This window comes from Crotalus tigris, unplaced genomic scaffold, assembly GCF_016545835.1.
Source record: "Crotalus tigris isolate CLP2741 ecotype Arizona unplaced genomic scaffold, ASM1654583v1 scf7180000017632.1879674, whole genome shotgun sequence".
Classification (NCBI taxonomy): Eukaryota; Metazoa; Chordata; class Lepidosauria; order Squamata; family Viperidae; genus Crotalus; species Crotalus tigris.
In genome coordinates this window covers 653,650-674,235 of record NW_024096526.1, presented here as the reverse complement: position 1 = coordinate 674,235, position 20,586 = coordinate 653,650, and the positions used below count along the sequence as shown (strand labels likewise).

At 41.5% G+C, this 20,586-nt stretch overlaps 2 protein-coding genes across 4 annotated transcripts in view; one reads left to right on the top strand and one right to left on the bottom strand.

Moving 5' to 3' along the window:
- TMEM120A (transmembrane protein 120A) overlaps positions 1–7,222 on the top strand; it is a 28,720-nt gene extending 21,498 nt beyond the window's left edge. Inside the window, exon 12 of the mRNA XM_039334626.1 lies at positions 2,001–7,222. Within this exon, the coding sequence (XP_039190560.1) occupies positions 2,001–2,105 (105 nt within the window). The 3' untranslated portion in view covers positions 2,106–7,222. The remainder of the gene's footprint in view (positions 1–2,000) is intronic.
- LOC120304256 (NADPH--cytochrome P450 reductase) overlaps positions 6,572–20,586 on the bottom strand; it is a 54,642-nt gene continuing 40,627 nt past the window's right edge. For all 3 annotated transcript variants that reach the window (XM_039334625.1, XM_039334622.1, XM_039334623.1), the window contains exons 7-16: positions 18,891–18,980; positions 18,055–18,153; positions 16,392–16,508; positions 15,337–15,455; positions 13,708–13,889; positions 12,764–12,913; positions 10,968–11,235; positions 8,990–9,135; positions 8,514–8,599; positions 6,572–7,642 (exon numbers count right to left, since the gene is read on the bottom strand). In XM_039334625.1, coding sequence (XP_039190559.1) covers positions 7,498–7,642; positions 8,514–8,599; positions 8,990–9,135; positions 10,968–11,235; positions 12,764–12,913; positions 13,708–13,889; positions 15,337–15,455; positions 16,392–16,508; positions 18,055–18,153; positions 18,891–18,980 — 1,402 coding nt within the window. In that variant the 3' untranslated portion in view covers positions 6,572–7,497. The remainder of the gene's footprint in view (positions 7,643–8,513; positions 8,600–8,989; positions 9,136–10,967; positions 11,236–12,763; positions 12,914–13,707; positions 13,890–15,336; positions 15,456–16,391; positions 16,509–18,054; positions 18,154–18,890; positions 18,981–20,586) is intronic.

The window sequence follows — 20,586 nt, the reverse complement described above, 5'->3', positions numbered from 1 at the left end:
CTCAGTAATCCTCCCAAAACCCTTTGCCCGTTATATCCGCTTTTCTCATAGTGTGAATAACAGTTTTTAAAAGATTACAGGCAGGGGATGGAAGGTTATCAGAAAATTCAAAGGGATTGTTATCTCAGCATGGCTGGCTAGGAGAGTGTGCCAATCAGCTTATAGCCTGCTAGTATTGATTTCAGGCAAGAAAACACCTACCTTATATTTCTGACTTGGGAAAATGAAAATAGGTTTCCTCAAAATGAAACCTAGATTTCAAGAATTATACAAAGTAATCAAATTCATTTTTATTATAGCATTTTCAGGTTTTTAATACAATGGGGAGAAGGCATTCCACAAGTTCATGCTGTTTTAAGACTCAGAGTCATGTAGAGTTTGGGAACTCCTGCTGTAAATGATGAACATCATGGCTCAATGGTAGAGTATGAGCTTTTTCAGTCATAGAATCCTTCCAGACTAAAGTGGTGATAAATCACATAAATAAATTAAAATATTCCACAAAGGGCGGCATGGTTGGGAAATCCCTGTTTCTGCCAACATCGGGTAGAATAAAAGTGTGTGTTCCAAGGGCTTGATTGTAAAACTGTTTCTTCTTTAAGGTTAGCTGGGCTGCTCTGTAGGGATGAAATGTTGGCTCAAAAATGAGCCGAGGTGGCACAGCAGTTAGAGTGCAGTACTGCAGGCCACTTTAGCTGACTGTGTTCAGCAGGTCAGCGGTTCAAATCTCACTGGCTCAAGGTTGACTCAGCCTTCCATCCTTCCGAGGTAGGTAAAATGAGGACCCAGATTGTTGCGGGCAATGTAAAATATATATATACATTGCTTACTGGTGTACACCGCTTAGAGAGTGCTTGCACTTAAAGCGGTATATAAGTCTCATAAATAAATAAATAAATAAACATGTATGAACTGATCTGGAAGTTGAGTCATGGCAACTGGAGTTCTTTTCTTTTTGACTTGAAATATTTTGCTGCTTACCCAAGTAGCTTCTTCAGCAGCGAGACATTTCAAACCAAAAAGGTCCAGTTGTCATGACTCAACTTCCAGACAACTCTGCTGGATAATGGAGAATCTTTATTGACATGTGCAAATTGATCTTAATCTAAAATCAAGACTGAAAGGTAGGGCAAGGCAGAAGGAGGAACTTTCAGAAGATTAACAAAGTAAATAAGAAACACATACTGGATTTCAGAAACTGGAAATGCCATGTAACATGAAACAGTGCCAACAAGGTGTCCTGAAAAGAGGATCCAGTGTTGTCCATTCAGTCTGTCTGCTAAAAAAAGAAGTGCTAGTGAATCCATTGTTCTGCCTGTTTGGGATGTGAATAAATAAAGGAAGGTACAAAAACATGTAAGCAAATGTCATTGGGCTACTGCCTGCCTTCAGATGATGCTGTATGCTGGGATGAGGAAGTTGTGATCCTCCAATTATTGCTACATCCCCAACAGATTTAGATCGGGCTTGTGCAAAAGATATTTCACAAAGAATATTCGTATGGGCAAAGCTCCCATCTTTGAAGCATTAAAAGCAGCTATCTCCTTTTATACAGCTGCTTCCAAGGCTGTTCCCAATCAATTGTGTGGATAAAAACAACACTTTCTCTAAAAACATCATCAAAGTGAAATGGTATAGGGTCTCCTGCTTGAGCAGGGGATTGGACTAGAGGACCTCCAGGGTCCCTTCCAGCTGTATTCTATTCTGATCAAATTCTGATTAAAGTGACTGTACATCTACACGTAAAGACAGCTAAGGACAGCCTTATAAATATACAAGCCTCAAAAGACATAGCTGCTTTAACACTTCGAACTAAAACTCATAGTAAAATACCTTTCTGATGCTTTGCGCTGCTCTTCCTGTTCCACTCTAGAATTCCTGACAGTTTTGCTAAATTTATCTTTAGCAGTCCAATCCTTTTGAGAACTGCTCAGTCTCTCACTCTCTCGCTCTCTTCCTCTTAAAGCAGTAAGCACTGACTATTTTAATTGCACTGGCAGGTCCTGATGTGCGCCTTTCCCTTCCTCACGCTCTTTACTGGCAACTTCTTCACCACATTACGAGTTGTTCACCAGAAATTCCAGAATAAGACCAAGAAGGAATGAGCCTTCAAGTGCCTCTCCCCCTTCCTGGTTATCACTGTTGGAAGGAGTGCTACTACTCTGCTGACTGAAGGATCCACAGCACGCTGGGTGTTCTTCTCCTCCTCCTCCTGCCTCCCTGTGATTCTCTTGCATACAGATGTCAATGAAACCACGTCTGAATAGTGCTTCTGCCACTAGTGTGGGGCCTTGAAGCCTTCCTGCTGCCAAAAGGAACTCTGGACTTAATCAGGTGTGAGATTCAAGGATTAGGGTAAAGTACTGTATGAGGAACTCAAGTGACTCTTGGATACAACTCCCAGCTGACACCTGCATGGTTTTTGTACCCTTCCTCCAAAGCACGGGGCTGTCTGCCCAAACTGAGTCACAGGAAAAGGAAGGGAGCAGGTTCAACCTAGACCATCTAATGTTTATTACTGAGGACATTAATTGTATTATTGGAAGCAGATTATATGGGCAAAGAGTGTTCTCACTCTTTCTGCTGAGTTGATTCTTTCCTCCCTATCTCCAGAAATGTTCCCCTATCCTAGATTTCTTTCTTATTATGAGCAGAGGGGACAGTTTCTCAGCTACACCTTAATACAGAGCCTGCTTTCCCTCCTCTGTGTATATTTTATGACATCTGACATGATTACTTTCAGCCACCTCGTCGCAATTCTCCTCCTGGAGTTGCCTTCTCAGCCCTTGAGGGGCCAAAGACCTAGCGCTTCTACCCTGTGCTCTTTGTTTGGAACATGGATTCACAAGCACCTAGGATGCATCCTGTCAGAGAAGCTGAAAATAACCTTTATTTGATAATAGTTGGCTGAGCAAGCAGCAGCAGCAGCGATGGCACCTGGCCTCCTCCAATCTCCGTCCATAACTGGAAGAAGCTGGCCTACATCTGAACATGCATTGTTGTCTTTAAATATGTATTCTTGTCATATTTAAGGGGGGGGAGCTGGAAAATAAAGAACGTAGAAAAGCCTGGGTCCCTGGCACTTCTAGGCAAGGGAAATAGTACCAAGTTAAGGATATAAAATTCTGGAATCTCAAGAATGTAACCGCTGATTCTTAAATACAGCGCATAGACACTTCATAAAGCTCAGGCTTCTATTGGGAGGGCACCATACACCATCATGTGTCTCAAGACTACAATCCCATGTTTTAGGAATGCTGCTGAATCACACTAAAAACCTAATTTAGCATTCTGCTCCTAGAATGAGCAACCAGATCCCACAAGCAGGCCAGTTGTGGACCTCAGCAAATGCGATCAAGAGGGTTCACACCATTTTCAAGGGAACTTTATAGACTCACTGAAACCCATTACATTGAAAAAACATTTGAAAATAGTGCGAATCCAAAGCATGCATGGCCTGATTGGTAGCAGTTTTTCTTCACTGGCCTTTGGAATTTTTTTTCTCCCAATTTTTTCTCTTGCCGAAGAGGGAGATGGGAAAAGTTTCCTCTGTGTGAGATGCTTGGCTGGCTAAGGTCAGTGCAGAGCTGTCTGTGTGTTTGGATTAAAATTCCCATCATTCCTTACTTAGCCTTGGTTAGTACTGCTTACCCACCTGAGAGGGGAAGGTCAACAACTAGAGAAGATGGTTCCTACCCCAATTTTAGAAGGAGGACGACTAAGGAAAGCCTTATTCTTTGTGAAAAATTGCTCTCCCACACATTTCCAGAACTATCAAACTGGGGAAGACCAATTTGGAACACGTAGAAGAATGACTACCTGTACTGTGGAATCTGATAGTTGCCTTTGTCTTACAGCAGCTACCCAAAATATGATGAATGAGTCTCCTTATCCCTTAAAATGTGCTTTACTGCTATGAGGAATTTCTCCATATGCTATAGAAAGCAAGGGTTATAAATATTCTATTAATGCAAGTTTCAAATACAAAATTGTTGGGGTTAAAAAAGTAAGATATTTGTACCATCACTTGGATACTGCCTACGGTAGCAAATATGCCTGCAACAGTAATATACTTGATCATGAAAGATATGGTATCCATTCTCAAAGGTTTGGAATCTTGGGAATTGTAGTCCTCTCTCATAGTTGGGGAAGGTTAAAGGGACTTCTAATGGATGAAACATTGGATTTTATTCTGAATGCAAGCATATCCTTTACTTAAGTGATTTGGTGCTATCTTAATGAAAGGGCTGTTGCCTTAATCTTTGGTCTCTATTTAGGGCAGCATTTTCCCCAGCTGCCCTAAATAGTGGCAGGTCGTTATCAAGAAGGCATATGAACCTCACCCAAGACTCGGCATTCAGAAGAATTTGCAAAGCCAGTCTAGTTTGGAACTAACACAGCAAAAAAAATGGCTAGCTAGTCTTTTTTAGAGCTACAGTGATATACAGGAGGTATGAGCTTTCCTGAGATTCTTGGGAAGTGGAAGAGCTGTGTATCACCAACCTAACAATGCAAATATTGTTCAAAGCACTGGAATTTCTTTCAGCTGTTTTATTTGGATATTTTTAAGCAATGTTTTGATTTTCTCCTGTCCCTTAAAACAGATGTTGCAAATCCCATATCCCCTGGTTTGCTGGTTGGTCCCTTCTTGTCTAATGTGTAGATACAGAGAAATGTGGTACAAGACAAAATAAGCTAAAACACACAGATTGTCCTTGAGGTAGTCTTATTAAGCTTATATGGCTGTCCGTCTATCAGAAGGAATTATGGGCAGCAGACAGGAATCAAAACCACAATATTAATTAAAACATTTAAAGCAACACTGAGGCCCTGATTAAACTTGCATCCCTCAACCATACCATCCACGTCCCAGCCCCATTGCCTGAGAGAAAAGCCAGGGTCTTCACTGCTTTCTGATGGCCACCAGAATTGGGGCCAGCCATATTTCTGAGGTGAAGCTGTTCCATAAGGCAAGCGCCATGACAGAAGGCACAGGGAAGACTACTATTGCAGTCTTTCTCATAGGTTGATTTCCAGATGTGCTGGGTTACAGCTGTCATCGCTGAACAAGATCATTGGGCAGGTAGGCTGAAGATGACTGGTTTAATCTATATCATGCAGAGACAGGTAGATAGGTAAAGCTGAAATTGCACTGCAATGATTGTTAACAGAATGAATGGGAGGATGTATGCAATGGAGAAAATTTGTTTTGATATTTACAGGGAAGATAAATACAGAATTCCCTTTCCACATTCTTTTAAGCATTTTAGTCACTGATCAACATCACATTTCCAGATAATGATACATGATGTTGGGAGGGGGTGGGGGGAGACTATAAGTAATTGGAAGGAGCCCTGTTTAAAGCCCTAGAGAGCTGGTTTGGTCTAATGGTTAAGGCATCAGGCTAGAAAGCTGGAAACAGTTCTAGTCCCAATGTAGGCATGAAAGCTGGCTGGGTGACCTTGGGCATGTCACTCTCTCAGCCCAACTCACTTCAAAGGCTGTTTGTTATGGGGGAAATATGAGGAGGAAGGTGTGTTGGATTGTTTGCCACCTTATTTGTAAAAAATAGTAAAGGCAGGATATAAATAAACATTTTTTAAAAAAAAATACTAGGATGCATCGAATGTCATTTTGTTGGAATTATCTAGTTGCTCCACCCGTCGAGAGATCCTGAAAGTTTTAAGACTTGCACCTTGTGGAATATTTAATCCTTTTGATCTGTGAGTTAAAACTTGATTTCATTGTACTTTCAGTCCCAACTGAGGGTGCCTACCTTTGCTTCTCTTTGCGGTTCATGTTTGTTTGTGATACTCCTTTGAAGTAACTTATTTATGGTTAGGTTGTTGGCGATGGTATAACTTCTTTGTTGCTGAATCATGTGAGACTGGTTAGTTTATAAATACATTAAAATAGCAAGAAGGGCAAAAGAATACTCAAGGCAAAATATATTTGCATGTTTAAATGTGTCAGGGCACAGAACTTTAGACCTAGCATGTTGAGTCCTGAAACAGCACTATGAAGTACAGGGCGTCTGTAGAATCTGCTATGACTTTAGATGTCTTTTTTAACAGGAAGGCAGCATGGCAAAGACAGTCTACCCACAGATGTTCACCAGAATGGTAAAATATAATCACCCAGTGGAGGGTGATCATTTCTCCAAATGCCAGATTGTTGTGACTAAGGCTAGAAGCACTACCTTCTAACCAGCAGATGTTTGCATTCTGGTGAAATATACCCTTTAAAAAGTCCCAGACAAACTCTACTACAGTAATGGAACTTTTCACTTCCTTTCCTTTTCTTTTCTCCCACTTCCCATCCAAGTTTTGACTGTAGATAGTAAGCAAATTGCAAAACTAAATATACTACTGGGGGGGAAAGTACACATTTTCTCATGCATGGCCCTACAGAGTTAAATTATAATCAAAGTATACATAAATAAGCTTGGTTCTTATGAAGCAAAGCTTCTTCACCTGCTGTTTTAACAATTACAGCTATGGCTTTGTAGCTGGCAAAACTTCCAGTCTCCCTTCCCCGCAAAAGTCCACACACAGGCAGAAGAGGCAGAACAAAAGAATCAGAGGTTCTTTTATTTCAAGAAGAAGTCTTCTTAAAATTATGTACAATCGGGGTTCAGAAGAGCAGCATGGGACTGCAGGCATCAGAGCTGGGTTCCAGGATCTCACCCAGTGAGGAACAAAGCAAGGGAGAAATGGAAGGGGTGGTTTGGAGAGCACTCACACTCATGTAAAATAAGTTTCCCCCAAGAGGGGAAGAACAGACTGAGATATCCTAAGCAGGTTCCTCTCTGCTCCATGCTGAGGAACAGCATCTAGATCCACCATCACCCTCCACACATGCCTGCTAACACACAGGAAGATGAGAGTTTCATTTTACTGATCCTTCTTGTAAGATAATTCCAACTGCTGCTATCCCTTGCCTCCCAAACTCCTTTTGCCTCCTCTTCAGACATTTCCCTGGCACCCATCCCACATGAATCCCGACAACCAGCTACTGACCAAAATGAAAATCGTTGCCAAAATATATTCTTCAGTTCAACCCAAGAAAGACCCTGGCCTGTTGATCAGGCTAAATGGGACTGTTGAAGGGCCAAGGTCATCTAAGCACCATTTCCACCCAAGCAGAGATACTTGTGAGACAAGAAGGGTGGTTCCTTTTTGTTGGGCAAAGAACAGGCAGGAAACCCACCCTCAGATATGTCCTGTAGCAGCTACCAACCAAAGAAAGAAAGAAAAAGTGAGAGAGAGAGAGACATGCCGGTATTTCTCCACTTCTCTGAGAGTCTAGCTCAATGCAATTAGATCTTGCCATAGAAAACCAAAGCCCACTAAATTCATCCTGTCTAACAGAGAAGGGGTAGGAGCTGGAGAAAGTCAAAGTATGCACAGATGCTTCCCTGGAGGCAGAATGATGAGTCCTTGCCCTGCTCTTCCACCAGCCACCTGAGACACCCCTCCTTTCTGCAATAAGTGCCCCCTAACTCCAAACATCCAAGGAGTATCGGCCCTTGGTCATCAATTTCTTGACATAGTCCACAGCCTGCTGCTGGTTCATCTTGCCATATTCAGCTACAATCTCGTAAAAGGTATTCTGAACATCCCGGGCCATGTTGCGTGCATCACTAGGAGGAAGGAAAAAAATAGAGAGTAAAGGGTAAGTCAGTGAAGAGCAGTGGCTAGAACTCAAGGGAGATAAAACGCAATAAGCAGGCTTGGAGAAATGGCATCTTGCCAATTTCAGAGAACTCGGGTGCAGACAAATTCTGCCTTTCAACCCTGTGGAGGAAAACAGAATCTAAAGATGGGCAGGTACAAGGTGAGGACTATAGTATTTTATAGATCTAAGTGACATAAGCACACTAAATGTCCAATTGCATGCAGAAGGTCCCACTTCAGTCCCATTTATTTCCAGGCAGAGCTAGGAAATGCCCCCACCTGAATTTCCCTCCCAAAATTGTGCCATTTATCTACTGATTGGGGCAGGGAAACAGAATTTCTTCAACTAAGCCAGTTTGATAGGACCTGTAGTCTCCATGGATAGTTGCTAGGTCAGCTGCTGAGTTGGAATGGCATAAGAAAGCTTCTTAGACGTATAGTTGGCTATTTCTTGAAACAAAATCAAAGCTTCTCTTGATGAAGTTAAAGACTGAAGTTTGTGAGAAGACAGATGGGTGCCATATTATGAGACTGACTGACATTCAGTCGTTATATCCAGAGAAGTTCAACCACTTCCCTAACTTGAATTATTTTGAACATTTTTGCGCTTTCAGCAAATTCTTCTGCAAATTCATATTGATAATTTACATACTTCGCAACCTTTCCTGGTGCCCTCAGATATTAATACCAGAATTTCCAGCCAGCACGGCACTGCTGTTTTCTTTCTAACTCTTCTGCCCCAGGGACAAAATTACTAATTACTTGTTTTCAAGTCAATTTCTGACTGCTCACTGCAGCAAGAAAATCTGTGAACAAGAAGAGCCTTGCCATCCTTACCCGCACACGTAGATGTGACAGTTTCCTTCATTGATCAACTTCCAGACATGCTCCTTGTTCTTTTTTAGCAGGTGCTGCACATAAATCTGAAAGAGACAAAACTGGGTGTCAACGGGGCCTTAAGAGCTGCGTATATCCTCTGTGTCTCCTTCACCATAAAGACTGGAATCTACTTTTTTTTTTTAAAGGTAGATATGAGGACTACAAAAGTGCTTTTGAAAAAATAAAAATGCCTAGTCCAAAAATCAGCTGAACCAGACTGACAGTGGGGAATGATTTAGGAAATGGAAAATGTCTTTATCAATGTTTTCTAGAATTATAGAAAACATGGGCATATTTGGTTCTTTTTTCTCAACAGAAGAATTATCCAAGCACAAAATATACAAACAGCCCATTTTTCAAGCAGACCAAGCCCAACAGGACAAGTGAATGCAAATGCCCACTGATGGTGGAACGTTTAGATAGAACAGGCTTACCTTTTCTGGCTGGTCCCTCGAGAAAGCCACATTGAGTTGAGTAAGGGCTCCTTCTTTGACAAATTTGGCAAGTTCTTCTTTGTAGATGTAGTCCTCCTTCTCATGTCGGCAGCCAAAATACAGCACAGTCTCCCCAACCTCCTTGCCTAGAACATAAAGACATATATTCCTCAGTTCGGAGCTGCTGAGTGACCTTGTGTATCCTTGCAACAAAGAGCAGTCTGAATGTGCTTCTTCAAATCTGAGCTCTAGTTCAGACAATATAACAAAGCAGTTTGGGAAATCACAAAACAGAAATCATTGAAGATAAAAATATGAAAGCTATTTGCCAGTAATTGCTCTGATGGAGAAGAAAAGCATACTGGGTGGGGGGAGAGAGAGCTAGGAACCTCATGTCTTCCACAAAGTGAAATGTGAAAAGATTTACTACAGTGTTATAGTAGTCCTCAACTTATGACCACAATTTCCACTAAACTTTCACTGATAAGCAAGGCGGTTGCTAAGTGATCCCATCCGATTTTATGACCTTTTTTGCCATGATTTTTAAGCTACAGTTGTTTAGTGAACCATGTTAAGCAAATCCAGCTTCGCCTATTGCCTTGGTTGTCAGAAGCTACCTAGAAAGGTCGCAACAGCATTCATGTAAATACACACTGGTTATCAAGCACCCAAATTTTGATCACATAGCAATACTATCAAAGTGAGCGCTTAGACTTCTATACCGCTCCATAGTGCTTTACTGCCCTGAGCCGTCTACAATGCCAGCATAATTGCCCCCTACAATCTGGGTCCTCATTTTACCATCCTTGGAAGAATAGAAGAATGGAACCCTGAACTCTAGACTGTGGGCAAAAACAGCCTGCAATACTGCATTCTAACCACTGGGCCACCAGGGCTCCTCGCATAACCCTGGGGATGCTGTAATGGTCGCAAGTGGAAGACTTTTTTCAGTGCTGTTGTACCTCTGAGGAGTTGCTAAACAAATGATTGCGAGTCAAGGACTACCTGTATTTAGATGGAGAATTCATTTATTCAGGTTCCTGCTTAAACCAATATACCTGAATGTAGGTGTGCCAAACCCAAGGCAATACAGAAGACTTTCGCTCCAATTTGGCTATGAGTGAAAGATTATTTGGGGTTGCATTGTCTGCACAGTTAGGATTCTGTCCTTTGAAAAGTTATTTTTCTCCCTCACTGAGTGCTTTTCTATAAGGTATGGACTGACTCTGATTGAGTTATTCTATTAAAAGGAGAATCAGCCAAAAGGAACTGCAGCTCCATTATGGCAACTGCAATAGTTTACAACATAATGTATGTTTTTGTTTACAGAAGAGATAAACGTGAACTGGTTTGCAAAAAAGTCATTCACAGACAAATTAAAGATGGATTTTGCAAGCTGCCCGAAGTCTGCTGGAGTGATGATGATGGTGGTGGTGGTGGTGGTGAGGAGGACGAGGAGGGGGGGGGAACAATGATGATTTATAGCAATTATGCAAGGTGATACCAGTAAAAATGGATGGAAGCTTTACCTAGCTGAGGATCCAAGTTCTCACCCCAATTAGCCAGCTATCAGACAACTGTTTTAGGGAGGCCTTGAAACAAGACACAAAAGCCATTGGGCACACACATTTAAGGCCAGAGTAATGAAGTGGTCAAGATGTTTGATTCAATGCAGGGAGACTTTAATTCAAGCCCCCGCTCAACCACACAGCTCACCAAGCAGGCTCTGAACCAGTGACTCTGTCAGCCCAACTTGCTTCACAGAGTGATTGTTTGGATGATAATGAGGCAAGGTAACTCATATAAGTTGTTGGGAAAGAAATGGAACGACTAAGATAAACAGCCTACTACTGCCTCTGCAGTGAATGCTCTATTTTGCCACCATAGTAACAGTCTGGATTTCGCTGTCTTGCTTTCCAAGCAATTTAACCTGGGACCCCATTGTTGCTCGGGGGGCCAATCTGAGCTGAGCACTCACCTTGTTGTTTCAGCCAGCCCCGCTCCTGAATAAAACCGATGAAGGGAGCGATCCCTGTGCCTGGCCCAATCATGAGGACAGGAGTGTTAGGTTTGAAGGGCAGCCGGAACTGGGATTTCCGGACATATAAGGGCACGGTGGATTTGTGCCCATTCTCATTGGGTTGCTTGTTCTTCAGCCAGTTAGTAGCCACCCCTTTATTTACTCGGTTCGTTTTGGTAGTGTACTCCACGACAACGGAACAGATATGGATGGAGTTTGGGTGCACCTGGAGAGAAATGCAAGAAAGAGCCATCAGGAGCTTTTAGAGACAGCAGCTCTAAAGTCCTAGATTATATTTACATCACACACTTTGCTTAGTGACAGAATTAATCTGTCCAGGGTTCAGACTGAATCATAAACCAAATGAACTGAGGGCATGGAACATGCTGTGCTAACCAAGGTTAAAAGAAAAAACAGAGCAGAGTAACTGGAAGGGACTGGACTTGGAGGTCTTCCAGTCCAACACCTGCTCAAGCAGGAAACCCTATACCATTTCAAACAAATGATTGCCCAATCTCTTCTTTAAAATGTACAGACAAGAACTGTGACTTGGGTTTCCTTGGAGTACAAGGAGGCAGAGAAACCCAGAACTGAGGACTAGATTCTGACTTCAATACTGAAAGATAGTAAGGTTCAAAATACACGTTTCTAGTGAAATATGACCACAAAAATATGCTCAATATTTAGGCAATGTCTCAGTGGATTTTCAGACATCAGAAAAAAACCGAGTAAGGGAGACAGGCAACCTTGTAGACCATCCAGTCCAAACCCTTGCTTGATGCAGGAAATCTAGAATTATAACACATCAGGGGAGTTGTCCTGTCTTGGCTTGACAGCCTCTCTCTAATGAGGTAGTACAGAGTCCTCAAGTTTTCAGACTGATTGGTTGATTATGAGCCATCAAGTTGGCAGCCACATGGATAGATTTTATCCATGATGATCTGTTCCTAATTGGTTCCAATTTTTGGATTGTTCTTACCAAAAACTGAATATTAAAGAAACTTTCGACTATTCAGCTGACTTTTCTGTATATAAAGATCCTGAAAACTAGATCTTCCTTTCAAACAGCAGACAACAAATAATTGCCTTCTTACATATGGCAACTCTTTGGGTTTTGAAGACCATTTTCCTGATCTTCTCTCTCCATCTGCTCTCCACATCCTGGACCATTTGTTGCTTTCATTTGAACCCAGTTTGCCACAAACTTTTTCTAGTGCTCAGAACTTGACACAGGTCTAACCAGCGTTAAATAAAACATTACTTCCTTTGGTGGAATTAACATAGGATGAGAAAAATCTTCTTCACATTAGGGATTTGCTGAAAAAGATCACAAGGAGGCAGTGCCATCAGCATTTTCGTGCCTTGTCCATCATTCCTTGCAATTAGTGAAATCATTAATTTCACCCCCTTCTTTTCAAATCATTTCTTTCTAATAAAGCATTTGTAAGAGCTGTAACTCAACTCCTGACATCTTTAAACTTCTCATCAATGACTGTTCAGGCTGCGACATTGCAATAGGGAGATTCATTGTTGCTAAAAGTAAGGGGGGAAGATGCGCAAAATATCAACCGTCACTCCAGCTAGCCTAGGAAAAGTGAAAGGTCATTTTCGACTAAGGCAAAAACATAAGGACTGGGTCTGGGTGGGTAGAAGAACTAAAGTACACATGCTGTAGTTTAAAAAAAGGTAACGGAAAAAAATACATTGGATTGTCAAGCAGGAGAGCTCTTGGCATGCCTTGCCAGTGTGCTCACCTTGGATGTAGAAGCGATGGAGTAATAGCGGGCTTGAAGACGGGGAAGCAGTTCACAAAGGTGGTCAATAGGAGGCCGCAGAGAAGGTGTGTCTTGCAGGATAGCCAGGATATTCCTCCGGCACTCAACAACCCAGCTGAGATACAAAGCCTGGATCAAGCAAACATTTATGTTAGGGGAGAAAGCGATCCATGTGGATTTATTTTCAAAAAAGGTCAGTTCTAGACAAATCAACCCTGGGCTTAAGGTCTCTCTTTACTTGATATACTCAGGAAGGGCTTTGGGCTGTAACTTCCATCCACCCTAGATTTCGTAGCATAACAGTTACATCCAGTGTATATGGAGGATGGGAAATAATGGAAGAGTGTTCTAAGTTAATCAAGGAAGAAAGACTGCAAGGGCTGGCTTAGCAGAAGACAACTGGCTACTTCCTATCCTACCAAATCTGACGTGTAAGCACCACCATGTAGAGATTCCCAATCCTGCTTTTTAAGTTTTGAGTCGTCATTCAGGATGGGATTTTCCATGGGCTAAAACAGCAATCCTGATAACCCAGACACTGTCCATCCCTATTCCATTTCTGCCTTACCAGAAGAACAGACTAGGAAAATCTAAGTCAGACATGGATCAAGCATGCCTATCTTCCCACTTGGCATTTCACCCTTGAAAACAGCTTCTGTACTATTTTGCTTGTCTGATTCAAAGAAAATTGGAAATCCCCTATGTCTACCAATTCCAACAAGTTCTCCTTCAAAGGCTCTGTGTAGGATTTTGCAGATCAGGGCTGCAAACATACAGAGGACAACCAGATGGCAGTATACTGAGTTTTTGCCTTTATCTTTGCCACCATCTATTGGTGGCCTGGTTTGCTGCAACCCAAATTTGGTGGCACTAACCACAGATGACATTTTGGTAACATTAAGTGAATGCAGATCAGTACCCACCTTGCCTTCAGCAGAGGAGGAGGCCATCTTGCGCAGTTGCTCCTGTTCACTGGCATTTGTGGCATATTGTGCCAACTCATAGAGAACATTAGTGCGTGGTGGATTAGTGATATCCAAATAGTAGGTCAGGGCTGTGCGGTATGAAGTTGGGCAAGGGAACGGGTGCTTCTTGTTGGATTCCTCTGTAGAGAAGAAAGAGAAGAGAAGAGAAGAGAAGAGAAGAGAAGAGAAGAGAAGAGAAGAGAAGAGAAGAGAAGAAGAGTTCAGACATTCAAATATAAACCTCCAAATTTTGCATAAAGAGCCCGAGCAACAATCCTAACAATTCTAACTGAGACCGAAAGGTTAAGATCAACCACAGCTTTCATAGTCATAACCAATGACTAACAAACTGAGCTTCCACCACAGTGATGCAAAGACAAAACATCAGCTTTCTAACAGGTACCCAAAGTCATATTCTAACCTTCTCCAACCTAGCATGGACCCAGCTAAGAACTATAGGAACTGAAGTTCATACACCTGGATGGCATTCATACAGGGAAGGTAATCTACTCAGTTCTTAACTCTGTTGTCAGCTGGACAATTCTGTTGCACCAATGTTGTTCTACTGCTTTGGTAGTTATGGAGACCAGATCCATGTGCCCCAGTGCACAATGCAGGCTGGACAGGTGGGCAAAAACAGGACAAAAAAAATTCATTAAAGCATCCCATTTCCAAAGTGTTCATGTGAGATAAGGTCACCTTGCAAGGGGAAAGAAAGATCTCATGTGATGAAAGAAACCAGCACACTTGAAATCTGAGAAATAATCACATTAGGGCATACAAGGGCATACAATGCAACAGAACAAACAGTTCACTAAGCTGAAATATGAAACAAAGGAGGAGTCCTCAGTTCAGTGTTTATCACCTCCTCCCTTGCCATCCACACTGTAAAACAGACATAATAGCAATGGCTCTGTTAAGAGCTTAGGCAGCAGCGCTAAAAGCTGCCAACTGCTGAGCCTAGAATCTATTGGAGATTCAGCTGGAAGACTCATTCGGTAACCCCCAAAATGCAAGTGAAGCATGTCTGTCCCCATCAGCTAATACAAATTCTCAACAGGCTTAGCAAGTTTGGCAGGTCTCCCCACTTCAAATGTTGCAGCCTCAAGATTCATAAAGAGGGCCGAATAAGACTGCAGAGTATCTTAATCGAGCAACCTGATTGGGCAATTGGATGTAAACACCCTTGAAATCAGGTGTGGAAACCAGTTCTGCCAGAAATGAATTCCAGCTTCAAATAGTTGCTCTGGCACAGATTGGAATTATGCCAGCATGAAACTTTCAAAAAGTTTTTTTTTTTTTCAAAAAACATGCAACTGTCAAAAACTGAGAACTGTCTGTGAAAAGCAAAGTACGCTCTTAGCTATGTGCATCTCTGCCAGGGACTCTTTTGGTGACAGGAAGGCATCTAATGCTTTACAGTTATTGGGAACAGCACATTCCATCAGCCACAGTTTGTATGGTAAAGAAGAATGGGAATGGTTGCTCAAAAGATCTGATAAAATAGGGAGAAACATTTTGCACCGTCAGTTTTCAAAACAAAAAAGCACATAAACTTAAACAAAGAGGGCATCTTTATATACCCACCATCTAAATTGTTTAAGGAGATCACTGTATCCAAATCAGCACCAAGTATTTCACCCAGTTGATTCACCAGTGAAGTATCATTGGCTGGATATACAGCAATATGGTCTCCAGATTCATACCTGGGAAAGAAAACAAGAGGCAGAGTTTTAAAATCATGTAAGGTACAGTTTAACTATGGTCTGTTGAATAAATCACTGCCGTCTGCATCTATACAACACACTAAGCCAAAACAAAAGCACATTATGGTTTAGTGAACCACAGTCAGATAGTTTAGTTTGAACCAGGTCACTGAAGTACATCTTTGAATTCACAATTCTTGTTAAAGGTCCCCACAAAGCCTGGGAATTCTTTAAGAGTATTAATCCAATAGCATTTCATCTCTATTACAATGAAGTTAGACCTTTTAAAGCACAAGGAGGCAAATCCTTTGACACAGATTTAAGGCTGCATTCACAACAATGTGTTTCAGTTGGTTATTGAATTTATCCATAAAGATAGTTCTCGCTTAATGACCACAATTGGGACCAGCAACTCCTTTACCAAGTGACATGGTTATTAAACAAGTCATCACATGACTGCAAGTTGTGATTTTACTACCAGTTTCTCTATCAACTGTTTGTTGGAAGCTGGCTGTGAAGCGCACAAATACCTGCCAGTTGAGAAATGCCCAAATGTTTATCACATGATCATAGAGACACTACAACAGTCATAAATGCAAGGGCTGGTTGTTAAGTTACTTTTTCAGTGCTATTGTTGCTAAATAGGGCAGTCATTAACCAAGGTCTACTTGTACTCAGAATTTGTACAATACAATGAACAAATAATTAATCAATTGTGTTACTTAATATAATGTGCTAATCCACACACAGAAAAGTAATTTAGGTTATCCATAACCAAGTTTAACATGTTGTACAAGCGCAGCCTCTAATTCTTTAACTGATTGGTTAACTGTGTGTTTTGTCAATACAGCCATTAAGCCTGTGTTTAAAACAAGCTTCTTCATTCCAGTGCCCTGCAGCTTTGATGATTCCAGAATCTCCAAAACTCCCATTTACCTGATTTTAGACCCAGTGATGTCCAGTTCATGATGCATTAGGTGCCTCTCTCCACCTTGGTTGAGCTTCCGATTCAAAGTAACTGGGGCCAAATAGGGATTCTTGGCATCAAATGGTCTAGAAGGAACCCCAGGAGACATATCTGGTTAATGACTTGAATGGTTTACTGCACTGCAATTGGATCTTCTGAACACATACTGAAGGAGGTCCTGACAAGACAGGGCCCTAAAAAGTAACAGTTTGCAATGACATCCATGCTATGAAGCCCTCTGCCTATCCACCCTTGCCCCAGTATGCCAGGCACCCTCTCTAATGGATTTCTATAGAGCAATTCATGCAATACCTTTTTATAAGATCTTTGTTTTTCTATTTTGTAAATCATCAGGAGCTGCTTGAGCAACTATACCACGTTTGCTTCCACATTGCTCTACATAGCATCAACCGTCCTTCAGAATTTTAAAAAAATGAAACCAATAGCTAAAATATCATGAGATTCTGGTGTCTTCATGAACACTCATTTGTTTTTGACCAAATGAAAAAAAAATGCTGAAGTTTTCTACCCGCCCATTATATCCACTGCTCTGATAGCATATCTAATGCGGAAGTCACACACTAAGGTAGGAGCAATGTGAGACTCCTATAGTTGGCCACAATTAACTGTCTCCCAGGTAGCTCTTTTCCATGGAGGCTCCCTTTGTTCTTTCTTAAAGGTAAACTTCAGAAAACTGTGAGCGTCTCGCGATCCTACCATTTTTCACCTGCCCTTGTTACAGGAAGCAGTTTTCAAAGACTGTATGGCAGCCACCCAGCAGCTTGCCACAACTCAGTCCACCAAGACTGGGTGCAATTTAGTAATACCTCTTTAATATACAGTTGTTCACAAATGGACATTCTTATTCACAACTGGATGAGGGCTTCCCCTTGTTAAGAACTCTCCTTAAGTTACTACATCCCTTTTCATGGGGATTTCTTTAAATGGGATTTTAAAGAGAAGAGATTGCTTCTTGAATTGTATTGTTTTTATTTTCTGTGTGCCCTGCTGATTTGTCCCTTTAGGAGTAAGAAGGGAAAGTAACAATAATAATTAAGTAGAAGATGGAGGAGATGCAGCAGCAGAAGTTCTAATAGCACTAATAAAGGGAGGAGGAGGAAATAGTAATAATTTTAAAAGGAAGCAGGAAGAGGAACTATAACAGAAGAAAAACTATTATTGTTACCACTATTACTGTGATAACAAAGATACATTTTCAGTTTTCCTTGTAAGGGAAATTCAAATATTTCAATACAGTCAAGATTTTATTGTTGCAGTTTGAGAAATGCTTATAAGCAATTCCGCCTCTACCTGTGGTGTGGAATGTAGTCTGGATTCCCAAAAGGAAGGGGCTGCATTCCAGAGGGCAAAGAGGCAGCAAAGCTTAGACAGTTTGGCCAAGAGAAAGAGAATTAAGAAGGCTCCTTCCTAGCAATTCTCATAGTATATCTATGGTGATGCAAACGGTTGCATTCGTTTGGCAGGACTTCTGTCTATAGATGAGGTACAATAAAGGAAATTCCACATGTCTTTCCTGGTTGGGGATGGGGGGGGGCGCCACTAGCTAATGCTTGGAGGATTTTGACCTTCATGCCTTGTTTGTCTCTCTCAGTCTCCCTTTTGGTAACTTACGGTTTCTGGTTCTCATAGCTCTTGAGGCGTCCCATTTCACCCATGTAAACTTTGGCTGGGGCGATGTCTTTGTGAACCACCAGCTCATACTGCCGAATGCTAGAGAAAAAAAGAAAGGAAATAAAAGTTTGTGTAGAAATTCAGCTTGGTCTAGTGCAGGGGTAAGCAACCTTCGCTCTTTTATGACTCATGGACTTGAAATCCCAGAATTCCTGAGCCAGCATAGCTGGCTCAGGAATTCTGGGAGTTGAAGTCCACGAGTCATAAAAGAGCCAAGGTTGCCTACCCCTGTTCTAGTGGTTAAGGGACTAGGCTAGAAAGTACGAGACCTTGAGTTCAAGTCCCACTTTAGCCATTAAAGTCAGCTGAGTGAATTTGGGCCAGTCACTCTGTCTCAGTCCAACCCACCTCACAGGGTTGTTGTTGTGGGGAAAATAGGAGGAGAAAGGTAGGTTGGATATGTTCATTGTCTTGAGTTATTTGTAAAAATAATAAAGGCAGGGTACAAATAAATAAATAAATAAATAAATAAATAAATAGCTGGGCTTTCAATTTCAGGAGCCAGAGTGGGAGGGACCTCCTATTGCCACATGGTGAACATGGAGGCAGTCATTAAAGGACTCCCCCATGATCAGAGCAGAGCCACAAGGCTGGGGATTTCTCTGTCCTTCTACCTGCCTTATTTTTTTCCAAGAGCAGTTTATCATACGTTACATGATGGGAGTGGATAGGGCCACCATCTTCTCTCTTTGCTGCCATCAGACAAAACTGCTCTTGCTAGAGCTCAGAACTGCTTACAAGCTCTCTTCTCTTACCAGCTGCTATTCCACACTGACCTGGATTCATCTCCTGTGGCTTCCACGCCAAAATGTTCACACACTGCTGGCCAAAACTGTTCACGCCAAGTGATGAAATCTTCTTCCAAGCTGTTGGAAACAGTGAAGGATGAGATGAGGAAAACCAAGGGCATCATATTCAATATCCAGTATACAGATTGAAGATTCTCAACCTCAGCAACGTTAAGATTCCAACTTCCTATTAGCTGTGGAATTCTGGGGGGTGGAAGTCCATACATTTTAAAGTAACTAGGATTAAGCAACCCTGATCCAGATCCTTCACCTTATCATCCCTTCTGACTTTATAAGGAAGAGCTGATTCAATCATGTAGCCCTCTGATCAGTTGCAGAAATGGCAATGTCAGTTCTATTGGCATTTTATATGGGAGGTCAAAGGCCAAATCCAAAAGACAGTCTTGTAGCTTTAAAAACTGCAGTCAGGAGGAAGTTCAGCTGGTACTACTTTTGTGTAAATGCATTGCTTTACTTGTTGAGCTGGATCTGGCATTTTACACAACAAACAAGCTTTACAGAAGGGTTTGGAAGAGGTGCTAATTTTTCAGCTTGTAGGCAGTTCCTGACCTTTTGAACAGCGAAATAATAACTGCAGTCCAAAGAGGTAAGCAAGGCTAAAATTATATTTGAGTTCATTTTAGTGCAATTAAAAATGTGTCTTATTAAATGCATAGAGTTTGGTTATTTCAGGGTTCACCTATCTCCCATAGTATCCACCAGCTGATTCAATCTGGGAGGGTTGGTGTGCTATAGGTTCCTTCAATTAAGCAATGGCATTTATTGAGACCCCAGAAATATGCCTTTTCTGTAGTAATGCCTGCCTTCTGGAATGAGGTTCTCCCAAGATCTGAACAGCCCCCCACCCTACTGGGGTTACAAAGGAGTCTGAAGGCCTGGCTCCTTATTCAGGCCTTTGGTGAGGCTGAGTGAAGTCTCCTTTTCACCTACATCAGGGGTATCAAACTGCCGGCCCGTGGGCCGGATGCATCATAATGAAACAGCGCCCACCCCATTGCTGGCAATGGCAAAAAAGTTGCAATACGTCACAACACGTCATGTGATATTGCGAGTTTCACACCCCTGACCTAGATTGTTCTCTTTTGTTTTCACCCAGTTTGTTATTCTACCAGCTCTACCCTTTTTGGTTTTTTGTTCTTTTTATTGTTGTGCTTTTCATGCTTAAATTTAAATCTCTGAATTGCCCAGAGCTGCTGGGAGTCAGGTGGCATACAGATATAGTAACAATAATAGTGGAAATAATAATGTTGAAATCATAAATGCAACCATTTTTCCCTCCTTATATTAAAAATTATAATTGCATGGTAATTTCAGGAGGGCTCTGCAGGGACACATCCAAGCTTCCTTAGGGTTACCTATGTAATAAAATGTATAATTAACTATATATTAACTATGCATAATTTAATGTATGACATATTGTAATGTATTATAATGTATATGTATAATAAAATATTATGGTTGATCAGACAGCCGTTGTTTATAGTGTTATGTTAATATCATAAATGGAACCATTTTTTTTCCTTCTTGTCATATTAAAAAATATAATTGAATGATAACTTCAGAAGAGCTCCAAATTCTTTTAGGGCTCTGTGTGACTCAGAAAGCTCATATTATTCAGCCCTGTCCCAGAGAAAGCAGGCATCCAACTCCACTTAGGACTGGC